Source organism: Aythya ferina, assembly GCF_964211825.1.
Source record: "Aythya ferina genome assembly, chromosome: 1".
In the NCBI taxonomy this organism is placed as follows: domain Eukaryota; kingdom Metazoa; phylum Chordata; class Aves; order Anseriformes; family Anatidae; genus Aythya; species Aythya ferina.
This window is the reverse complement of record NC_140296.1, coordinates 83326155-83349491: the sequence shown is the minus strand read 5'-3', so window position 1 is coordinate 83349491 and position 23337 is coordinate 83326155. Positions and strand designations below refer to the sequence as shown.

Here is a 23337-nt window from a genome sequence, read left to right as displayed (position 1 = left end):
ATAACCATGTCCCCTGGCAGCACACAGTGTGTGTCTCAGGACACTTGTATCTGCAATTATTTTCTTAATGACTACTGCTTTTTACATGTACATTAATAAGGTGTGCTACACCTGCAGATGTTAACATCTGATTTGGGGTCTTCCTCAAAAGAGAAGCATACTTTCTGAGATTAGATATATCAGTCTGCTGGGCATTTAGGCGTGATACCAGCAGACTGATTTCTGGGATCACTTCACATCTGCATATTAGCCATTCCCCCTCAATTTCTGGGGCTGATCTCCCCAGCCACGCTTACAGCAGTAGCAGCCATCACGACCAGAAAGCCCCAAGCATGTCCTTGGCTTACTACCGGGACCACAAACGTGAGCATCTTGGTGTATTCACAGCAGACAAAAACCTGCCTCGGACCCCTGAGAGATTGCCTATCCATTCTGCTTTGTGCTGTATCTGCTTGGCAGGGAACAAAGAGAAATGTTTAATACTAAGCTGGAAGTAACTGCTGTGTTTCACAGCTGTGGGTGGCTGCGCCCACGGGAGCACAGCAATGCAGAGATGTCCCCGAACACCATGCAGCATGGGCTGCTGCACGCAGAGATGAAATCTTCAGCTGGTGCTCAGCACTTTATGCTAGGAGACCACAGCGTTATTTTTAGTTTTAGATCCTGCAGAAAGACTCTCTGGGCTGCTAAGCCTGCGCTCATCTTGCTCGATGCGTAGGCAGCAGAGCAGTGTGCGTCTTGCAGCCCAGCACAAGGTTTCTGCCTTGTTCGGGTCTCATGCAGTGCCTCCCAGCACAGTGTAAAAGGGGCTAGCTTGCTCGTGACACCCACACAGATCTGCGGCCCCACCTTCGTTCTGATCCCTGCTTGCTGGCAGCGAATGCCTGACATAATATCCCACCTTCTCTCTGCTTCTAAACATAACTCTTGGAAATGCAGCACAGGATTAGCTCTCTGCTCTTTTGTGAAACAGCCTGTTTTGGTCAGGCTTCGCCCTTTCTGAATCACACTTTCTCACTGTGTGCACAAAGGACGCCCTGACGGAAAGAAAGCACCCTCATGCTCTCTGTCTCGCTGTAAATACTCAGGACCAGTGATCCCTGGGGTACGTGACGTGTCCCACTTCTAAACTCCCCACCATCATCTTTCATCGCAGCAAACAAGCAACGCTGGGCACATGTTTTAGAAACCAGTGCAATTCACACGCTAATTTTAAGAGCATGCTCTATATAATACAATTGAAACTAAAATCATTCTAGATAGAAGCCCTTAACTCTGAAGAAACACACATACACACAAGACAGATGTAGTTATTCCTATCATTTTTCTACCTATTAAGGGGAAAATAAACAAAGAGCAAAAGAATTTTTAATGACTAGAACTATGCCTCAGTATTCATAGTCCTCTTCTTGCCATGATCCCTAATCAGCAATGGCAGTAAGACCATTAGCCACTTTTTATTTTTGGAGTGTGTGCATTTTAAAGCTATTCATTATAAAAAGCAATCTTCTCACTTAATATTGCATTTTCAAATTATTTTTTTTTAAACCCCACCAAATCCAGCTCCAATCAATGATCTCTTAGTATAATGATTATGTGGGTAATTCAGAAAGTACATGGTTAATCTTGAATCATACCATTGATTTCAATAGAGTTAAAAATACTGATTCAGACTTTTGGAAAGTGATTTTTTTTTTTCTTGGATCATCCTTTTTTAGCATTGAAAGAGTGTTATATTTGAGTTTTTGTTTTTACAGTTGTAGCAAGAATGTCAGATAAGCACTTTTTAGAAACAGAAATACATTTGAGAGAAAACTTGAGTGGCTTTTTTATTTTGAGAAAGATAAGCAAAGCAAGTTATGGTTCAAAATCTACTTTTAGATATAAAGTGAATATTTAATTCCACTTAAGAAAGGGTAAAGGCTTGTTTTGGCGTTTAAATAACAGGCTGTCAAGTCTGTTTAGATGTGTGACTTGCTTTCCTGCGTTTTCGTAAAAGACATGGCAAAAGTTAAAAGTCATATTTCACTCAGCGCAATGGAAGGAGCTGAGTGTCAGTGAAATCTGATGTTAGTTGTTGGAATATTTACATCTGTGAGGCATGCTCGTCTACGAATTGCTTTGTTTGGCTGGGTGGAGTATGGCACAGGGAGGAGGGCACAGGGAGGAGGGCACAGGGCCCCAGGGCATGCATGGGATGCCAGGACCACCCTCTGCACTGGGGCGGCCACTTGGAAGGGGGAAATCTGGCACTGGGGTAGCAAAGTAAGGACAGATGTAGCCAGTGAGATGGGCTTCAACCAAGATGAACAAACCTTGAGCCTTGCTGGCCAAGGGGGTTGTCAGATGTGGAGTTAGGTGTTACGTGTTACTGGGCTTGTCTCACGTCTGACATGCTTAGAGTCATCATATCAGCAGGCAAAACTGCAACCCGATTTTCCCCATGAAGTGAGTTTTTGACAGATTTCACATGCACTGTGTTAAAAAAAAAAAAAAAAAAAAAAAAGCACAAAACAATTACTTAAAGGTAAATGAAAGCTACCTGCAACATATGAAAGGTTTACACTTACTGCGTTACAGAATAGCCAAGTGACACGCCATACCTAGCAGCCACAGAAGGCAGAGTAAGATACAGTCAGTATATGTGGGGCAAAATCAGATTTTATAACTGTTTTACATTTCTAAGCCCACAAACCAGAATATCATTTACTTCTAGGAGATTTTTCCTAGTGGAACTTAGCCCAGTGGAATTTGGATTAGTTGACTGCAATTCAAATTACCCTTTCCTGGTGAGAAAGCTGAAACCAAAACTCAGGCATAGTCTGAAATTCTCCTCTTTAGGCAATGTTTGCCATTGCTCTTACTCATAAGACACCGTTCAACCACATGTGAAACGCAATGCTCAAAATCTTGCAAAACTTCATTTAGAGCACATATGAAGTATTATTTTTACTGATAAAAAGAAAAAAAAAAAGGGTGGGGGCAGAAAGAAAAACAATTACAAGTTCAGAACTCTGCCTGGGCCTTCCACCAAGCACCCAGATATAACTTATTCCAATTTAATTTAACCTAATCCATTTCCACCAGTGTCCTGCTCCAGCACGCAGAGGTCTCACCACCCAAAAATGGCAGCCCCCTGCCACATCTGCCTCTTGGCTATCGCCTGCCTGGGAGTGTTGTTAATGAGAGACACTAAATGGGCACCACCTCTCTCACAACAAAGACCTACAATGAAAAATCATATCAGCTTCTACTGACCTTCCCCAGGTCTCCATGGACCAGCCGAGTCTGGTATGAAAAACACACTGCAAATTTTTATAGTAAAAGGTTTATTATTTTTTCTTTAACTGGGGAGCTTCAAATATGTTTTCATGTATGAGGAAGGTGCTCTTGAGGGACTTCACTACTTGAAGCAGTGAAGGTCTCAGGATGTCAAAGCCAGGCAAATTCACAGTCTCTCTGACTAACAGGCCCTTCCATTAAACAAACACTGACTTCTCTCTAGTTAAAAGAATACGGACAGCAAAAGTATAACATCTTTCTGCTACTTTCTGCCTAAATAAATGCTCATTAAATGCACTGCATCCCCTGTAACACACTTCTCATATGAAAGAAATGCATGTTGGAGCACCACCAGTCCATAGGAAACACCCGACCTCATTCCATGCTTGCACAGAACGTGGTTTCAGCATTAAACTGTTCTCTGGACTGACTTCTAAATACAGTGCCTCTTTTCCTGAGTCACTGATACTCTCCTGAAGCCAAGGAGCACGTACGTATATGAGGACGTCACTGAGGTTTGAGGTGGTGAGGGGGGAACATAGATGCAGGGGGCTGTGCCACCTTCACACTTGGCTGGCCTCACGTGCAGATCTTCCACTGCAGGGGGAAGTATTGGTGTGACGGTGTTTTAGACACCCCAACACCAGGTGTATCTTAAACCTATTTTCCTCCCATGCCTGAGTGGCTTCTTTGTGATTGGGTTCCTTGGTGGATTTGGGGTGACAGATTCATCAGGAGGAGAACTGGAGCGAGGGAGACCGGCAGGTGGAGGAGGTGGTTGATCAGCTCGCCTCAGGTGGAAACTGGGGACTTTGGTGAGAGGACTGTGGTAGGCTGAGGAGCGGGGTGACCTGATGGCCTACTTCTGCTCTTCCCCTCCAGGGACAGAAACGGCAGGTGGTGTCTGAGGGTCTGCAGGAGATGTGTGACTGCTTAGAGAAGTGAGGCGGGGACCGAGGAGAGGAGAGCAAAAGGAGAGGAGAAAGGAACAGCTAGGAAAACTGCATGCCTGGGAATCTACTCAGAGTAGATAAAACCAGATAATTTTGTTGGTTTATTTATACAAGGGGAATAAAAGGAAGAAAACACAAATTGATTAGTTGTAAAATCGAGCTGTGCAGGATTGAATTGGGAAAGCTGAGCAGATGTAGTGACAAAAAAAAACAAAACACAACAGTACACTTCCAGGGCATTCCTGGGGAACTGTTTGAGAGCCAAGGATGCCATTGAAGAATATCAGGGAAAGGGTCGGGGCAAAGGGCACAGCTGTGGCTGAGGAGAAAAAGATGAAGCTTGGAGGGACCAAAACACCCTGAGAGCTGTGCAGGGATGAGGGAGGAAATGCTACGCCTGCAACAGGAAGATGGGCGAGATTTACTGCAGAGGGCTGCCCCAAAATGCAATGGGACACAGAGCAGGAGAAAGGTTTGGGGGGCAGTGCAGGGTGATGTCCCTAGCTGAGGACCACATCTCTTCTCGGCAGGCAGGGACAGGAAAGGCAGGAGCGAGAGAGCTCAGCGTGGGGAATAAAGACAAGAGAGGCTCGGTACGCTTCACATTTTTATTAGCTGACAACAGAAAAATGGGTGGAAAAGTGCTATACAAAGTCAAACATCTGTGTGTCTGTTACCTTTACGTGTGGACTGAAGGGCACCTGGGAGACCTGTGCAGGAGCTGTTTCTTTCTCTTTGTAACCTTCTGTATGTAACCGATGTTGACACTTTGGTTTTATTGAATATAGCAAACACTTGGGTGCTTGATAGGGGAGATAATGAATGCTTTTAGGGCTTCCAATCTTGCACACATCTCAATTCCCTACTAGCACGTTCTTCCCGAAATCTGAAGGAGTGGGGCTGGCACTTTACAAGTTGCACAGGGGGCTTGAGCCCTGCTGTCCTGAGCACCCTCATCCCCCTGGGGTCTCCAAGCTGGCTGTCGGCTGCTTGCTTCAGCGGCTTGCTGCCTTCATGATTCTAACCCTGCAGCCCTCGCACCTTCCTAGCACTCCGTGTTGCTCCCATCCTCAAGCACGGGGAACTATCGGGTATCTCCCAAAGCACCAGGCACTGCTGGCCTCTTCCTCCTGCCCCTGGGCACCCTCCCACCGAATATCGGGGTGCTGCTGCCATGCTGCAAGAGCTGCCGTGGGTGCCGCGATGCGGCAGCGTGGGACGAGGGCCGCAGTAAGCATCCGTTCCTATTTTGTCGGGTTTCGCACCAGGCTTGCTACTTTTCTTTCAGTTTACAGCAAGCTGCAAGCTCAAGCTGCTCCCCTAGCTGCTAACTGCGCTTCCCGTGCCAGCGTAACCAGCAGTGTGCTTTCGGACCCCGGGCTACATATAAGCGTATGGAGCTGGCCCCGCGTCTCTGCCTGTATCTGGCAGCACCTCGCAGCCACCGTCACTCTACAGAGCCCGTCCCTGCCACCGACTTGGCAGCCGGCAAGAGCCGCATCTCCCCCAGCGAGCTGCAGGAGCGTCTGAAGGGACAGGGAACAGATTGTGAGCTCTCTCCTAAGCACAGAGGGCAGCGCTGGGATTTGCTGCTCAACACCTATGTCGAATGCTGTGCCCCGCCTGCATTCACCCCAAAACCTTGTTTGGGCAGCACTGCTGGTTGTCCAGTGGCTTATTTTGTTACACTTTTTTGTTTTTTTTTGAGGAAACAGATATTTTTAAAGGATTGGCAGTTAAACAGCATTTAATGCATAAGGGAAACTTATGATGAATACATTAGCATCTGTGCCAGACCAAACATCTGTAGATTTCAGCGGAGCAGGCAATAGGAAATCAGGTTTTTGATTCTGCTTTTCAGCTGACATGATAACTCAGCTATTTTAAATTCAGCTGAATTACGAAAAATTTATATATTTTTTGGTATATAATTCTTAGGGTCAAAAATGGATAGACTTATTGCAGCAAAGAATTTGACATTAACTTGGTGTGTGAGTACCTCTGCCCTGAAATGACTCGTTCACACGCTGCTAAATGCAGATGCTGGTAGCTTTAAGGAACCGCCAAGGCATATGCTAATGCTAAATATGCCCACATGAACGGCGGGAGCCTGCCAAGTTTCACAGGCTGCGGGCTTCGCTCTCACACTAGAAGCACCTGTATAAACCCAGGGCTTGTGATGAGAGGTTTCCTGCTGGACTTCAGGAGATTTCCCCGGGAAGAGGGAGGCGGCAGGCAGCGTGCCCTCTGCCCGCTGGCCTCTGTGGAGCAGGAAACCTGCGGCAGCACAAACATCACCCCTGCAGAGGCACCTGCTGGGCACATGCAGGCAGGCACCAGTGACTGAGCCACCGCGACTTAATGAGTTACCTTTCATCGGCTGAGCTACGGCAACCCGCCTTAATTAAAGAGGAAAAGAAATTAGGAGAAACTCGCCATGAAGGTGATTAAACCCAAAGCACGAGAGGTTTAAGCTAGTATGTCATATTTAACAGGTGGGGTAGGCAAAAGCTGTTCCTGTCTGCACTTACTCTGAGCTTGGGAGCACAGCTTGGTAAGCCGTGCTAATTGAATTGCTTGTAATTGTCCCAGTGGTGCAAAAGCTAAGGAGGCCACACGTACAGAGGCTGGCACCCTTCACTACGGATTGCTTATTTTTGGAAATGGCTGGTGCTGAAGGGCTGTACAAGATGGATAAAATTGAGTAGTACAGAGCATGCTGAACTGAGTATTTTGCAGAGTATATTGCCTAACTGAGTATATGAACTGAGTATATTGCCTAAATTATTAGTACAGGCTTGTGACCGGATAAACTACCAGCTATTCAGAAAATAATTCCTGAAAATGCGAAAAAATAGGCAATTGCAAAACATTGCTGACCGGCTTCAGTTAATGTATTTTGGAAAGGCGGTGATGGTATCAGGAGGAACTTAATGAACAGGAGAAATGGTGTGACATAAAAGTGCTCTTGATTCAGCAAGGACAAGGGTAAACTTCAAAGCGTTGGAATAATCGGTCGTGCAAACAGGGTAGAAAGTGACACGAATGGTCTGTGAATTGCCACATGCCACAAACTAGTCGTCAACCATTTCATACTGCCGAGAGAAACGAATGTCATATGGGGATAGATGAACAGGAGTGCCATATGCGAGATGTGTGAAATAATCCTCCTACTCTACTCAGTGCTTGAAGCCTAAGCCCAAATCCCGCGCCCAGTTTTAGGCACTGTGCTCCGCGGAGGATGCTGAGCAGCTGAGAGCAGGAAGACTGCTGCAAGGCCAGCAAGCACCGCCAGGAAACCTGGGATGAAATGGAGGAGGACTGCACGAGTGAAAGTGGTCCCAAATACGCAAAGAAAATAAATTGCTTTCCAGACGCAGGGAATGAATAATGGCAGCTGAGCTGCAAAAGGGGAATTCGGGTTAGACGTGATGTATGCTGTAGTGGTAGCACAGTGAACCACAGCGGGAAGCGGCCCAAGGAGGAGGCAAAGTGCGGGGCGAGAAGGATCTGCTGGGGAAGACGTAATCTTTGTCCTGTGGCAGAGGTCAGACGATGTCTGGAGAGCCCCCCCCTGCTCCGTGGTGCTGACGAGGAGCTGAAAATCCTCAGCTGCTATAAACCAGGGAAACTTCATCAATGATTTATACCAGCATAGGGGCCTTGCCTGAAATGTGTCCAGCGTAAGCATTTTTTTCTGTGTAATTTTTGCTGTTAGGCATGAGATTATGAGTAATAGCTATTGGGCTACCCTGTTAGCCAGAAATCCTTTAGCTTTCTAAAGGTCAGTTAATCTATGATCTAATCTGATGGTCACTGAAATTAAGTGGAAGCATTTCAGCTGGCTGTAAGGGAACGTGGTTTGTGTCTCCAGCCTTCAGCTACCTTGAGCTAAACTGTCCTTTACAAGCGAAGCGATGTATAGGAATGAAACACATTTTGAAATGCATGATGAATCTTTCTGTTGCACTGCAGGATAAAAAAAGAAAAGCCCTGCCGTTCCAGCCATTTGCTGGTTTAAAGTAGCTCTCCTAAAAAAACTCCTGAACATCTTTAGTGCCTTCTGTTCACCTCTAGATGCCCCCACCCCCTGGGAGACAATGCAGCTGGGGATGTTCCCTTATATCTGGGAGACTCCCATGAACATGGCTGCTCTGTCCTGGCTTGCTCGCCGTGAGAGCTGAGCTGCGTACCTGAAAATCGCTTATTTAAGAGTGGAATACTTCAAGTAAGCATGACCAAAACCAACAGGAAAAAAAAAAAAATGCAGAGTGAGCTATACAGTTCAGTAGTTAAAGGAACACTAAAATAGAAGTGTGAAATTCTTCATAGTTATCCGTAAGTCTTTAAGGATTTCAAGTCTCAGCATAGCCATTACTAGTGAATTCACAATTTGAAAGGTTGTCCCAGGAAGCAGATGCTTTGATCCCTAAAAAGAGATAATCTTTCATATTTCTGAGTCACTTTCCCCAGGTACTATCCTGTCTGCAGCTGGACTTCAGACTGTTTTTCTACTGTGACTACTCTTCTGTAACACATCTGGAAATCTCCCCCGCGTGCTTATATAAACTACTTAGTTTGAGGAAGAGATTTTTTTTAACACAGGCATAAGCATAAAAACCCACAAAAGAAAACAAAGAGTTGGGTCAGAATGCTAGCCTTCCTCTGACTCGGACTTCTTGTGCTGTTTCTTCTCTGGATTACGAGGCAGCTTAATTTTCATGGATGTCACTGGAAAACAAGAGTGACACGGTGCAGCCGATGCAGTGTAGCTGAACTCTCTTTGTCACTGAATATATTCTGCACGTTAGCTGGTAGTGTGATGCACTGAAGCATAGTCTTTAATTAAAGTGCAACAATACCACAGACATAGTACGGGCACGGAATGGGAACCTGGCACTCGATATAAAAATAGCTGTGCCAAAACGTGTCGTACCACTACACAATGTGACTAAGTCAGTGGAGACACTCTTACACTTGAAATCTGAAGTATTACTGAGCACTGATTTTCAGCCGGGAAAGCTGTGATCGAATCAATGCATGCATTATTCTCCGCAAATGAATAACGCTGAGAACGAGGGCACATTAAACACCTACAGTGCGCAGAGCTTTTCAAGCTGTTTATGAACCAAACACAAACAGAGAGGCTGGGAGCTCCCCAGAGCTCCCTCTGCCTCCCGCGACGCCCTCCTGCCTATCTGGCTATGACACCGGGGTTCCCCGCAGAGGCCCCAAACCACCTCCACCGGTGCCTGCCCTCCTCTCCTCCTCCTCACCGCCCTCAAGACAAACATCCCACAGCACAGTCGGGCCACAGCATGAGACTCTCACACTGGGGCTGGAAGTGCTCCCTGCCCCAACTCAGCTACTTTCATGAGCAACACAACCCAGAACCCAGTGCCGCATGCATCCTGTGGGCAGGCGCCGGCCAAGCAGGGAGCAAAGCACCGTCCTGCTCTGCAGAGGAGCCAGCTCTCCAAAGGCCCTTTTGCTTGCCAGGGCAGCTGATACAACCCGTCCAGCAAGAGACCTGTGCAGAGATCTCCTTCTAATGCTGGCCACCAAACCAAGGATCAAGGAACAGCAGCAGCAGGGCTCCTCCCTTGCACTACGTGTGGCACCCGCGGGTACTTGGTGCTCAGCACCACGTGGGCATTGTATCACACAGCAGGGCACCGCGCACCACCAGGAACCCAGAAATAATCGTAACGTCCAGGCACGGTACAAGCTGCTTAGGAAATGAGCTGGCACAGTGCAGTGTTACAGGGAGCAGACACTGGGAGTCATGCAGTGATGCTTCTCCGCCAGCTGGGAAAGGCGTCAGGGAGGCACAAACACACAAAAGAGAGAGTAGGAGATAGTTACCTAACATGACGAAGGGGATCCCCAGGAAGGTGGAATTGTATTTCCCACCAGTGAGATTGATGATCCCAGCTGCAGTCAGGGTGGCAAGGGTCACGGTCAGCAATCCCAGCAGGCCAAGCCAGGGTTTGCTGCGGACACAATCCTGCATGGAGCAGCAGAGAATGGCCAAGGTGACCACAAGGACCAAGCTTGTGATCAGGTAGCGTTCTGACACCCTGCTCGTCTTCTGGAAATCCTCCTTCAGCGAAGAAGAAGTGAAAGGGTACATTTTGACTTTCCTGTTGGATTTCTGGAAAAGTTCAACAGTGTCACAAAAAATGGATTCCCACTTTTCTGCCACCATGTCATTCAAGGAGTTGATTGCCTGCAAGTAGTAGGTGAGCTGAATGGCTTCTGCAGACTTCACCCGGTCTTTGCTGTGCACAGTAACCCCACCAAGCTGATGCCCGTTATACACTTCCCTGCCATCCTTTAAGTGAGTAATCGGATAAGTGATTGCAAAATTAGTTCGATTAGAAGAACGAGCAGCCTTTAATTCCTCCAGCACATGCACTATGTCGTCCACTATGCATGTCTTGTCATTGTTCAGGATACATATATGGGCAAACGTGTAATTGAAACCAGGTCTTTGCACTTGGATCCTGGTCACAGCAGAGTGCAACTACAAGGGAAAGAGAAATCACAGACGTTATTCATCAGTCCATCCCGCCCAGCAGCAGCCAGAACAACAGCGGCTCGCGGCCTCCGTCCCTCTCCTATTCCATCTAGGCAATGGCAGTGAAAGTTCTGGTGCCTGCGGTATTAATGGCACGCTCAGCGCGAATAAAAAAAAAAAAGGAAGCATGCATTAAGACAGCAGCCCAGCCATTCTTCCACGTCCCTTGCAGGTAGGTGAGATGACAGGGGTGGCGGCAGCCCGGCCAGGTTAGGGGACGCCGTCGCGCTGGTGCCCCCCAGGCTGCCTCTCTTGCTCTGATGACCAGGACCATTGGCACAGCTGGAGCATAGGTGCCAGTGTTGCTTAATTTGCTTGCTTTTTGCCTCCCTCCTTCCCCCATCAAACCCCCACCCACTGGAGAGCGAGGAGTCATGGAGGAGACACCAATTTTCTCCTCTCTCTGTTGATCAGAGGCCCTCCTTTCAGGGCCTGCAGGGTATCCCCGCTTATTGTTTGCTGTAGCAGCTTTTAGTGCAGACTCCTTTTTAAGTTGCTTTGTATCCTGATGAAATTTTCTATGAGCTCTGACCCACAGCACACTCAGTTATTTCTGAGCATCAGAAGGGCAGAAAAATTACACTCTCTTTTCAAAAAAAGTACAGAAAAATCTTGCAACCCCTTCTCAATCCATTTTAGTTAATGCAGAAGAAACAAGACATCTAAAAGACAGTAAAGCAATAACCCTAACAGGCAGGGTTACAGTATTTTTCAGAAGTAGAGTACTGAATTTGCTAATGTCTTAGCAAAGTACCAACTAATTTTGGGGTATCTCCTTGTGAAACATACAGTCCTCATCCACCACTGCCACTGTTTAACTCCTGCTGTGCCACGCTCGCTGTGCAAAGAGCACCACGACCTCCTGTACAGGTGCTCTGCAGGCCAAGACCACATCACCCACCACAAGTCTGACCCTCAGCAGCTGTATGTCCTCCTCTATGCCCCTCTAGCAGGCATGGGAACACCCAAAAACCCCAGCGTGTGTGCCCCTGCATGCCACTGCTTCTGCTGCCTGGTGCGCGAGGCTGGCAGCCCACACTCAGCACCACGTGTCCCCTGGGCTGGCTGAGGGGACTGGGAGCAGAGGTACAGGACCAGTCCATCCTCACACCTGGACTGCAGGAACCACAGGAGGAACAGCTCTGACTGCTCTTCCTTAGAGGGGGAATAGTAGTTTTCTGCCTTCATATTTCGAGCAAGACAAAGCAGATGGGCTACAGGGACATGATTCCCTTTTTTGTATTTGCATGTGCTGTTTCCCAGGGAGGACAGGAGGTTGTTGTACCAAGTAGAGAGGCTGGGATTAGGTGACATTTACTGGAATTAGCTCCTTCTGAAGAGAAACACTGGTTATAAAGCAGGAGATGGTGCACACCACAGCAGCACAGCTCATATACTCGTCTGGTGACAACGGATGACATGTCTAATACTCATGGCTCAGATCCTGCATCTGTTGAAGTTAAACAGTCGTGGTGACGCTTGTGTGCTATTTCAGACCTATCTGCAGAAAAAAAAAGAACCACCATTTAGATGATACTATGAATCTGGTTATTTTGTGATTACATTGCCTAATCTGTGATGGGTATAAATTTAATTAAGCCGCCTCCACTCCTCAGGATGATATGATGTCATATATGCAAAAAAATGCAAACTTCCTCCTATATTCTCAACATGTTTTTCTAGCAGCTTGGAGGTGTGTTTTTCCACATTTGAGCAGTTTTCATTTTCTACAGAAGAACAGTTCAGTATTAACAGTAGAAAGGTTTGAGAAATTAAATGAACTAATAAACCTTTTCCCAGCACTGGGAGAACACAATACCTTGCCATGGTGAGAAGGAAATTCTCCATCTTGCTGGGAGAACAAATAACTTCCTGTGCAACAGATTAGAGGCTCTTGCACAACTTTCTTCTTAAACAGAACATTAAAAGGTTTGCAAGAACATGCCAGAGAACTGAGCCTGTATGGGGAATTCTTCCCATCTTTCCAGTTTGTTCCTGCCAAGCTCTGCAAGAGCTGTTTTGTGGTATGAATACAAAGGTATGTTGCTACAGGTTGGGGAAAATGCCCTGGCTTACTGAATCAAAGACAGATATCTGATTTTAAGCTTTTTTATTTTATTTTATTTTACAATGGCAGCTGCTGTATGTATTTCAGTGACAATGGTTGTAAAACCAGATGTCATATAAAGTACAGCTGAGGACAACTAGGAGCAATAGAAGGAATTTACTGCCTGTGTTGTATTAACAATACAACAACGTCTGAAAGGATCCACCCGGTGACACAAAGCAGAAGAAGGGAAACTGTTGCATGAGTTTCATCAAACAGCGCGTGTTGCTATTTACCTGCTCTGCCTCGCCACTGCATTCGCTTCGTTCTACATCTGAAGCACTTTCTGTTAATATTTAGGTTACAAAATAACCTTGTCTGTCACAGCTGCTGCTTCATCTTCAGCAGAAGGCTAGAAGCTAAATGCCATCCCTAAAGTACTAATCACTTCTTGGAAATGATAATTTCGAGCTCAGAGTCCCGAGGTGCCGTGGTGGCCCTACAGCCTGCTGCACGCCTGTGCCTCTCTCTCCCCACTCAGTCCCTGCACCCCATTGCCTCACTGCTGCCTTCCCCCTGCCAAAACTGCATCCCCACGGCCCCTGGCTCTCCTGTGTCCTGGCCTGGAACCTGGGAAGCCCCAGGAACCTGGGTTTGCTAGCAGGATGTGGCACAGCCTGCTGTCTGAGGGTGAAAATGTCAGCATGGTAGGTTTTGAGTAGCAGGTGACTCTATTCTAAATGAATCCAGCAGATTCTCATTCACCCAACGGTTTTCTTCTCCTTACTGATGCTATTAGTAGAGAAGGGGAACTAAAAGAACACCAAAAGCTGCCTGAATAGTTTTTCTCGAAGGGAGACATGTACTGCCTGCTCCTTGCTTGCAGCCTTTTGGGTTAGCCAGCAGTGCAAGTAACCACGAGGCAGCTCACGGCTCAAGTGCCAGAGCACTGCAGCATGAGAGCTGCACGGCATGCCTAAGCTCACAGTGGCAGGCACTGTTTTTGGCTGAAAGGGCTCAGTCACGAAACAACAACGTATACCTCTGCCTCTCCACTTTTGTTTCAACAGCACCCATCCCTTGTGATTCCCATTTCCCTTCCAAAAATGGTGTTTCAGTGTGCCGCACAGCACGGCAGAGATTTCTGGAACAGTGTTTTCTCTTCAGCTGTTTGCACTCTTTAACACCTTAGCCCTGCTCGTTAAGTCCCATGCTTGCTTATCTGTTTACTTCAGACAGTGACGGTGGCTTCAACAGGGGGACGAATCCCCTCCTGCTGCCTGTGGGTGTGGGAAGCCCGGCGTGAAGGCCTTCCATTTGCACTGGGAGAAACCATTTGCTTCGCGGCCTCAGCGTGCTGTGGCCACAAAGGTTTCCTCAAGCTGTTTTTGGCTGCTGGTCCTGCTGGCTCTGCTGTACGGGCAGGAAGGCAGGCGCCGAGGCACAGAGCTGCCCGCTGGGCTCGGCTTTGCTCTCCTGGGATGGCTTGGCCCAGCATGGGGCCTGGCACGTCCCGCAGCAGGGACAGCAGAGCTGAGCCTGGAGGCGAGGAGCTGTACAGGGAGATGGACACTCAGTCTGACAAAGACAGCTTGCTTTTACTCCTAAGTCCGTGTAGGAGGATACAGGGAGCCACAGGAGGGGGAGAGGAATGCCTCTAGCTCCGTCGCCTTGCTCAGAAGTCCGTCCTTTAACACCAATGTGAGCACCCGCTGTCAGAGTTTGGTCAGCTCCATCAGGTGACGAGGAAGCCTGTAGCCTTCCTGCGAGGCAAACAGATCCCATCCCAGCAGGGAGAGGGCAGAAACTGCTGATTCATTTGCAAAACACTCAAATCCCAGAAATCCTCTAAGGCCACGTTATGCAACCTGCTGCCCTGATCAGAGCCTGCCAGAGTCCCACTCCTCTCCTGGCAGGACAACAACTGAGGGAATGGCAGTGGCCAGCGGTGTCCCACACAGCCCCTGGCCAGGGAAGGTGGACACGTCGTCATTTGTGAAAAGACAGACAGCTTGACCTCCCAGGAGCTGGGTCAGCCATGGGTTTTGATGTTTAGGGTGTGCACAGCTAGCTTGTGCTTATCATACAGGCTGCGGAAACGTGTTCGGTTTTGCTGCGGAGCAGTGATGTGCGGTGTTTTATAGGTGACATTACTCATCATAAGGACCCAACTACACTTTGTTGCTTGACATATAGTCGATGAATGGCCAACTAGATAAAACTAGCTAGGCATACGTATGTCTTCCCCTATCGCAAATGAGCTGGCACATAGAGACGTGTTTCACTCATGGCAATAAGATCTTTACCACGCCATACTACATTGCCTTTGCTAATATTTGACTCAATTCAGTTGATGTCTGATGGTTCAAATTAAAGATGAGATTCCCTTTAGTCAGTGTTGCCACTCTTATTATTTTTTTTTTATTGTAATTTTCACGAAGTCTGGTGTTTCTCTGAGCCCTGAAGCAGTGTGATTTTTTTTGGAGAATCTCAGCTTTCATTACATGAAGAAAAGTCTGATCTCACGGTTATGGAGGAGAACCCGAAAAGGCTCAAAAATAAAGCAAGGAGTGAACTCATTATGTATCACTGCTTCAAGTCTCAACACTGCTTTAGGCTCTGTATTGCTTTCTAGTTTTTCAGTTATAAGACAATGATTTTGAATGCGGGCTTCACTTTCACGTGAAGCTGGTTTATTCTTTGGGTAATTTTTACAGGTAATTTGTGCCAAAGAAAATGAAGAGAAGAAAAATCCTTTATTGGATTGCTGTAAATTTCTCCACTTTTTCTGTGATCTCAGTAATGTTTGTCATGTTCTATCTTTGCGGAGTGCTTTTTTATTCACTTTGAGAGGCTGCTTCAGTGAAAAAAGTAAAAGGGTTATAGGAGAGAAAAAGACTTACAGAGCTCCCAGCCTAATTCACAAAAGAAAACACTGTGGGCTCAACAGACATGGGCAGAATTAAACCAGTAGAAATTTATTTTAACCAAAAGGTGTGGAGAAGGACAAGAAGGGAGCCTCTGAGCAGGACCAGGCCCTGAGGCCAGCCTAGGTACCTGGGTTCAGGACAGTGCTGGTGGGAAGCTGCCTCCTGCCCAAGCAGTTCTGGCTGAGGGATGGCAACTGCGTGCACTAACAAGTCAGGAAGCCAGCAGATCCTAACAGCTCGGAAAATATTATAGCTGGACTCTTTTACTAGCAGTCCTACAACCAGACTTCCCGAAAAGATGCTAAAATACTAGTTATGGAAGCTCTGTATTTTTACAACTATTTTTTCAGCTGTCCAAAACATGATGAATAGTACTTTCTCTAAACAATTTTCATGTAATTAAAATCTAAAAATTGTTTAAAACACAAGTCATCAACTGAGGGACAACAACTACTGCTCAAACATATATGCTGGCAGCTATGTGTGCATTTACTTTTCCATCTACCTTACTGGTAGCTACAGATAATTGCTAGCTAAGATTTTTCTTCTCTAATCTGACGTGGAGAACCTTTCCTAACCAATGTGGTTTTAATTTTGACCAGCACCCTGGCAAATCTATCTGGATTTGTTTCACCGAGAGAACACTGGTTCAGAGTGTGACTTTTCAGGCTGACTGCTCCTAGAGGAGACTTGATGCGTGGGCTGCACAAGTCCAGTACGTGAAGCACGGCCAAGGACTCTGAGATCCATTTCTGATGATAGGTATGGAGATGAAGACTTCACTCTTGCTGCTGATGTCACATTAGATCCACCGGTGTCCTTCTCCACAGAGCTACTCTTCTCCATGAAGACCCTTCGGTCCTCACAGCGCCTCTCAGGGGGGACCGGGGACGTGGTGTGAGCTCATATGAAGGGCACCTCCAGCAGCTGTGCGATGGGTGGCGCCTACCTCACTGCAGAAAACCTCAAGAGCTACAAGTTCACAGCCTATCAAGTTCATCAGTGACTTAGCTCCTTGTCTTCTCTCCCAGCAGGAATGAGGGGGTTCTCCGATACACCCCAACTTCAGGGCTTTTTTCAACTCACAGCTTTTGGGAAGCCTCAGCGTGGTTGCGCTAGCCGACCGCACCCCTGCAGCACTGCCTGGACCCTGGTGGCTGTGATGCATGGTGTCCCCTGAGCTCTGGTTCCTCCTCTGGAGGGGTGACAACCCCTCAAGGGATCCTGTCCCTCCCATGCTGTGCTGTGGGAGGCAGGGCCTGAAGTGACAGCCAGGCATCTGGGGGCTGCCGCACGCGCCTCCCCGCGGCACGCCGCTGGCCATCCCTCTTCCCTGGCTGTGCCCGGCTCTCACCTGCGTATCTTAATTCTCATCTGTTTTCGCATAAGATACGTTTTAGCCCTGCAGCATTGTGCTGCTATGACAACAGGCTTGCACTTCTGCTGCTTTCACACCCTTGTTTTCCTTGTATTAGGACTCTTCCCCTTGTCTTACAGCCTTGCTCTGAAGACATGACTTCATCCTTTTTTTATTATTTTATTTTATTTTATTTTTTTTTAGCAAAATGCACTATTTGTTTTGCTGACAATTTCTCTAGAAGCACTGCTAGTGCTGAAGCTATGCAGAGAAAGTGAAGACTACTACATACATTGCTAGATCCACAGCTGGCTGGCTGCCTCCAGGCCTTCTGAACTACCCGAAGTTTTAAAATGCATGGCTGGGTGCCTTACGCCAGTCAGAGCTGCACCAGCCCCAGCCTTCAGCTCTGCTACAGCCAGCACTGACTTCTACCAGCTTCGAAAACAATGGCTTCGGCGTGCCATGTTGCCACAGCAAAGCAATTAGAAAGACCACAAACACAGGAACATAAACATAGCTGGTTCCTCCACGAGTTTCCTCACACGTAGAAAATAAATGAGGAAATCTGGAAGGGCTGCGGACAGAGCATGCAGGCACACACATGGGCAGACATAGTAATTAGGGAGCAGAGAGAGGAAAAGAAACCCAAACAAGTATGAGGTCTGCAAAAATTTGAAGTTTGACTGTCTTGCTTTGCAATAATCAGAAGTTATGCACTGCTTAAACAAATGCACGTTTATACATGAATATTTTAGTATTTGCTTGCATGTGCAAATAGGCATTTAATCAGTGAACTAGATACATTGATAGCCAGTTCATATGAGAGAGGCAATGTATAAGCACTGTCTGAAAACATGTAGTTAGGACAGTTTCTTTTAAAGAAATAAGCCTTCATCTACAGATTTTTGTCTAGGCAAACTGTGAATAAAACCCCTTTTAGTAAGGCATGTCACATTTCATTCCCTTTTCATCTCTGCATCATAAGTAGAGTTATTGCTAAAAAATATTAGCACTGTGTTAATGTTATAAACACAATGATATAAGAGAGTCTACCCTGCAAAAAAAAAAAAAAGCTTTCATTAAGAAAAAAAAAAAGTCTATTGTAGTACAATTCAGTTAAATCGCTCTAATTACAGAGGAACTAACAGGCTCAAAATGTCTCAAATCCTGGCTAACTCAGGATATGTTTTCAGGGCTTCAAAACATCTGGCTAGGTCCATGTTTCCAGCAAGTCTGTGTGCCTTCAACCTCCCAAGTTTCTAGCTGCAAGTGGAAATATCGCAATGAACTGGCAGGGGGCTGCTCTTACGCTATTTTTAGGCTGGATTCGAGGCTTAGATGAGCTGTACAGAATTTACACTAGCATTTGAACTTTTGCGCAATGGTCCACAACAAATATCCAAAATTATTTTTGTTTCTCCAAGCACTTCTTGGAAATACAAGGCTAAGAGCACACTTTCTTCAGCTGAGTGTTCATACTTCCTCTCTCTCTTTCTCTTGGCAGAGCGAAATCTTGGGCAAGAAAGAGGTCCTGCACTTGGACAGCCCTGGGCTCAGCAAGCACAAAGTCACCACTGCCCTCCAGCACATCCCAGCCCCAGGATGCATCTCTTGCATATCCGAGACTCTCTAGAGGCTTCTGTTGGACCATCCATTCCAGGACATGTTTAGGTTTCTCCCCTTCCTCTCTTCTGCAGATGGCTAGGACAGTTGGAAACGCAATGGATGGCAGGCACAGAAACACTATAAGCATAGTGTTTCTATGCTTATAGTTTCTATTTACAGGGACTTATGAGAACTATGGATGGAGATTTACTTTTATACAAACAAAAACGGGTACGCGGCATCGCCTCCAAGCCAGAACTGTGCTAGCAGGCAGCCACATGCCTCCCTGCTAATTAGCAGGAGAGACCTTCCGTGGAGCAGCTTGCGTGTCCAGCAAGAAGCGCTGCTGCTGTGTGGGCAGCCAACGCCATGCTGGCACAGGCATGCTGTGCCCCATGGCTGCTCTTGCTTGGGGAGTCCTGCCCGGGATCTGGGCCCTTCCCTAAATCTCTACCTGGCCAGCCAGCAGGGTGCTGCACAGCTGTGGCAGCTGACAGCTTCTCAGGCTGATGGCCTGCCCATTAGGAACTGCACTGAGCCAACCAGAGTATTTTGGAGAAGCCACCACAGAAGTTATTGTAATAACCAATTCATTAATTAGGATACTAGAGTGATTAACTTCTGACAGTGCCACTAAGCTCCAACTGCTCAGACCCCAAAACTGCGTAACCCTTTTCCAGGGGGACAATAATGGAAGCTCACTTCTTCCTCTGCCGTAGCCAGAGAAAATCTCCTTCTCTTTCCCTACCATGCGACCAGGGTAGCAGTAACAGTGAAGGCTCGTTCTCCCCTCTCCGTGGCTGGTGATGTAGGATATGGCCAGCAAGGGAACCTAGAGACGGTGCTGCAAGAGCAGCCGGTGCCCGCGTGGGGCTACCTTAGGTCTCCCATCCACCTGCGAGCAGGTGGAGATGCAGCAAGAGTCCTACGGGAGGAGCTGAGGCCTCTTCTACAGCAAAAGCTCTTCCCTGGGGAGGTCATCCTTCCCCTGAAGGGGAAAGGTAGGTAAATGCTGCCAGGGGGGTTCTCTGCCCTGACTGCACCCCCACGGCAGCATTCAGAGGCGTGCAGGTGGGATTACCCCTGGTCCATCCGAGGAGCAGCACTGGCTGGCTTTGGGCTGGGGGTAGGGGGCACGCTGCAGATGCCTTTGCTCCTCTCTGCCCTCCGTGCAGCCGGATACGCATAGGAAAACCTTGATGGACACCTTTTCCCTTCCTCCTTCTCTCGGTGAGTCCTGCTGACAAAGAATGATGTAGCCCTGCATCACCACCAGCATAACAATACTGGGAGCTGGGGGCTCTCCCTCCTGTTTTGCCGGGTTTCGACCCCGCTGGGCCATCCACGAGGTTGGATGGGCAGCTGCCTCAGCCTGGCTCTGCTCGCACACAGAAAAACATTCAGGACAAAGGCCATAATCTGTTCTGCACAAGGCAAGCTGGAATTAATTAGATAAGTAAAGAGTTGGAAATAATGCATCAAATACGCCTGACAATGTCAGATTAACGGTATGAGTAAACAGTCAAATGGCAATGCTGTTCATTATCTCACTAAATGAAAAATAATCATCTTGTTGGCAAATTCTGTCTGTTAAAAATGAGGCAGCGTTAAACACTGACAGAACTTTCTAAGTTATAGCTCTTCCGCCGATATGATAAATCTTATGCAGAAGTTTGCTTGTGGAGGGATTCAGGGCAATGTTTATTTGTGTGTGGCTGCGCTATCGATAAAACTACAGATCTCTGGAGAACGCAGTACAGAGAAAAAAATCCATTATCATTATTGTCCTGTGACTGAGTAAACGTGCATACACTGGATGCGAATGCAGTCCACGGTACAGGAAAATGAAGGAATGAAAACCGTCTGTCTCTCTGGAGTTTTCTCGTTCGCCGGTACCGTTTCTGTGCCTGTGCTCAGCCAGCCTGTGCTCGTTAGATCTGTCTGCTGATTACTGCTGGGTAACACGTTAACAGCAAGGAAAGAGAAGCGGAAAACAGCGAGTGGCTCTGTGCTACAGTCCTGCATGTGGCTACGGTGGAAATAGAAGAGAAATAAATCCACTCTAACAGTTATTTCCTTGTTTAGTAAAGAGCGACATCTCCCCAAAGTCTCTCACAACCGGTATATACACCTTTTTTTTTTTTTTTTTTTTTTTGGTCATTTGAGAGGAGACACTCCCTGCACTCCCTGAAGCTATTAAGAAGAATTAGCGTTGGCTTTTGCAGGGTCTGACAGCCTGACATTCAAGGAAAAAGGGGGGGCAAAAAAAAAAAAAAAGCCATGCCGAGCCTCTGGGGTTTCCGTAAAGCAACAGGGAAAACGTGCCGGGCTGAGCCAGCCACACCTCTGGCTCCCTGTGCGTGTTCGGTGCCCTTTCCCTCCGTGCACCCGACCCTCTTACCACCCGGTTTTAGCATCCGTCCTCCTCGCTTCTCCTTCCCAACCCCTTCCAAAACTACTCCGGCGCAAGCTGGCGTGCCAGCTCGGGCACACGCAGGTTGCCGACATGTTATGGCACACGGTGCGCAGAGCCGTCCTGCCAGGTACTCGCACGCCCAGAGCCCTCCAAGTGACACGGGGGGACACTGCTGGGGGAACTGGGGGGGCTGCGGTGCTCCTCACCTCCCCGAGCCACCCGCAGAGCCACGGGGGGCCGGGAGCGAGGTAGTGGGGTGTCTGCTGTGGGCGCTTTGCTCCGGGGCACGGTGCGATGGGGAGGGATGGGAAGGGGATGAGGAGGGATGGGAAGGGCTGGGAAGGGATGAGAAGGGAACGGGGAGGGATAGGAAGGGAAGGGAAGGGGCTGCCCGCATGCAGCACCCCCAGAGCATCCCCGGCGCCCAAGTGCTCGGCAAGTTGGAGCGGGGCAGCGGTGCTGGTGGGCAGCATCAGCCGGGGCGAGGCGAGGAGAGGCAGGAGCAGGCAAGAGGCGGCGGCCCCCGCTCCGCCGGGCTCCGCTGGGCTCGGAGCCGGGCCGGGCGTCCCAACTGTTGCGGGGGGCGGCGGGGAGGTGCGGGCACGGCGGGGGCCGGGGCGCGGTTACCTTGAGGATGAGATCGGTGTGGTGCTGGTCCAGCATGTTGGCCTTGCGGAAGGAGGTGATGATCACCCTGCCGTACCTCCCCGGCGTCTGCAGGTCGGAGTAGAGCCGGTGCTTGGAGCGGTTCACCGGGAAGAGGCTGTCCACCAGGTTCCTCTCGATCTTGGCCAGGCTGTGCGTGGGGGCCAGGAGGTGCTCCACGCTCTCCTCCACCTGGTAGCGGCTGAAGCTGGCGCCCAGCAGGATGGAGATGAGCACGGGCGCCGAGGCGAAGAACACCGGGTGGCTGGCGACGAAGTGGCCGAGCCGGGAGAAGGACGTCCCCAGCCCCCTGTGCAAGACCTGCCGCAACATCCTAGTGCGGAGGGCGCGCAGGAGGGCGAGCGCCGCGCCGGGGCCCCCGCGGCTCCCCCACGGCCCCCGCAAGACCATGGGGCAGCCCCGCCGGGCGCCGCCTCCCCGCCGGCCGCGGCTGCGGGGGGCCGGGGGCCGCCGCCGCCGCCGCCGCGGGTGCGTGCGAGCGGGGCGCGGGGGCGTGCGCGGGGCGCGGGGGCGCGCCCGCCTGCCTCCTGCGCGCGCGCGCGCGCGGGCCCCCGCCCCGCCCCGCCCCGCCCTGCCCCGCCCCGCCCCGCCCCGCCCCGCCCCGCACGGCGCTGCCGGAGCCCCGCGGCCCCGCGGACCGCCGGGGGCACCCGCCCCGCCGCCGCCGCCGCCCTCCGGGGGGAAGGCGACGGCGACGAAGGGGCCGGCGCCGCTCCGCCGCTCCCCACCCCCGCCGCGGAGGTTGCGCGGGGCCGCCCGCAGACTGCTGACTAATCCCCCCGCCGCCGCCACCGCCGCCGCCGCCGCCGCTGCAGGCGGGCCGGGCGCCCGCAGCCCTCCGCCCGAGGGGCCGCGCTCCGGACGCCCCGCCCCGCCCCGCCCGCACCGCCACCGGCACCGCCACCGGCAGCGGCAGCGGCACATCGCCCCGGGGGGGAACCGGGCTCGGGGTGTGCGGGAGGGCTCCGCGGGGGGCGCCGCACACGCCCATAAGAGAGGCCGGGGGGTGCCGCTGCACCATCCCGCGGACCCCCGGCGGCGTCGGGCACGGCTGCTGCCGCCGGTGCTCGGGTTTGTGCGGAGCCCAGGCGGGGGTTTCACAAGCGCCGGGAAGTTTTTCAGCCCGGCAGCCCGTTCACCTGTTGCTGCCCGGAGCGGCAGCGGCTCCCCGCCTGGGCTGCGCAGACCGGCAGCCCCTTGCGCTTCGGGGGCGTCTGGCCCCAGCTGATGTTTGGGCACGGGCGCTGCTTCGCCTCCTTGACATCGTTCCCGGCTCCTCGCTCGCAGCTGGGGCACGCGGGCTGAATGCTAAACTCTGCCGGTGTTTCACTGCCGCTAACGCGGATCGCTCGGTGGAGCAGTGCCGAGTTATGGCCAGCCGTGTCCCCGCTTCCCCCGATGCTGCTGGCTCGCCGTGCCCAAGGCCGGCACGCACTCGGGAGGCTGCCCGCAGTGCCAGCCTGGCTTCCTCTTCCCCGCCGAGTCCGGGGATGCGGGT

General features: G+C 49.9%; 1 protein-coding gene across 2 annotated transcripts in view; it reads right to left on the bottom strand.

Moving 5' to 3' along the window:
- PTCHD1 (patched domain containing 1) overlaps nucleotides 1-22411 on the bottom strand; it is a 31921-nt gene extending 9510 nt beyond the window's left edge. Inside the window, exons 1-3 of one of the 2 annotated variants that reach the window (XM_084506310.1) lie at nucleotides 21801-21928; nucleotides 12134-12316; nucleotides 10101-10761 (exon numbers count right to left, since the gene is read on the bottom strand). In XM_084506310.1, coding sequence (XP_084362436.1) covers nucleotides 10101-10761; nucleotides 12134-12208 — 736 coding nt within the window. In that variant the 5' untranslated portion in view covers nucleotides 12209-12316; nucleotides 21801-21928. Of the gene's footprint in view, nucleotides 1-10100; nucleotides 10762-12133; nucleotides 12317-21800 lie in introns of both variants that reach the window. The other variant, XM_084506309.1, reaches the window with a different exon arrangement.
- Nucleotides 22412-23337: the final 926 nt, after the last annotated feature.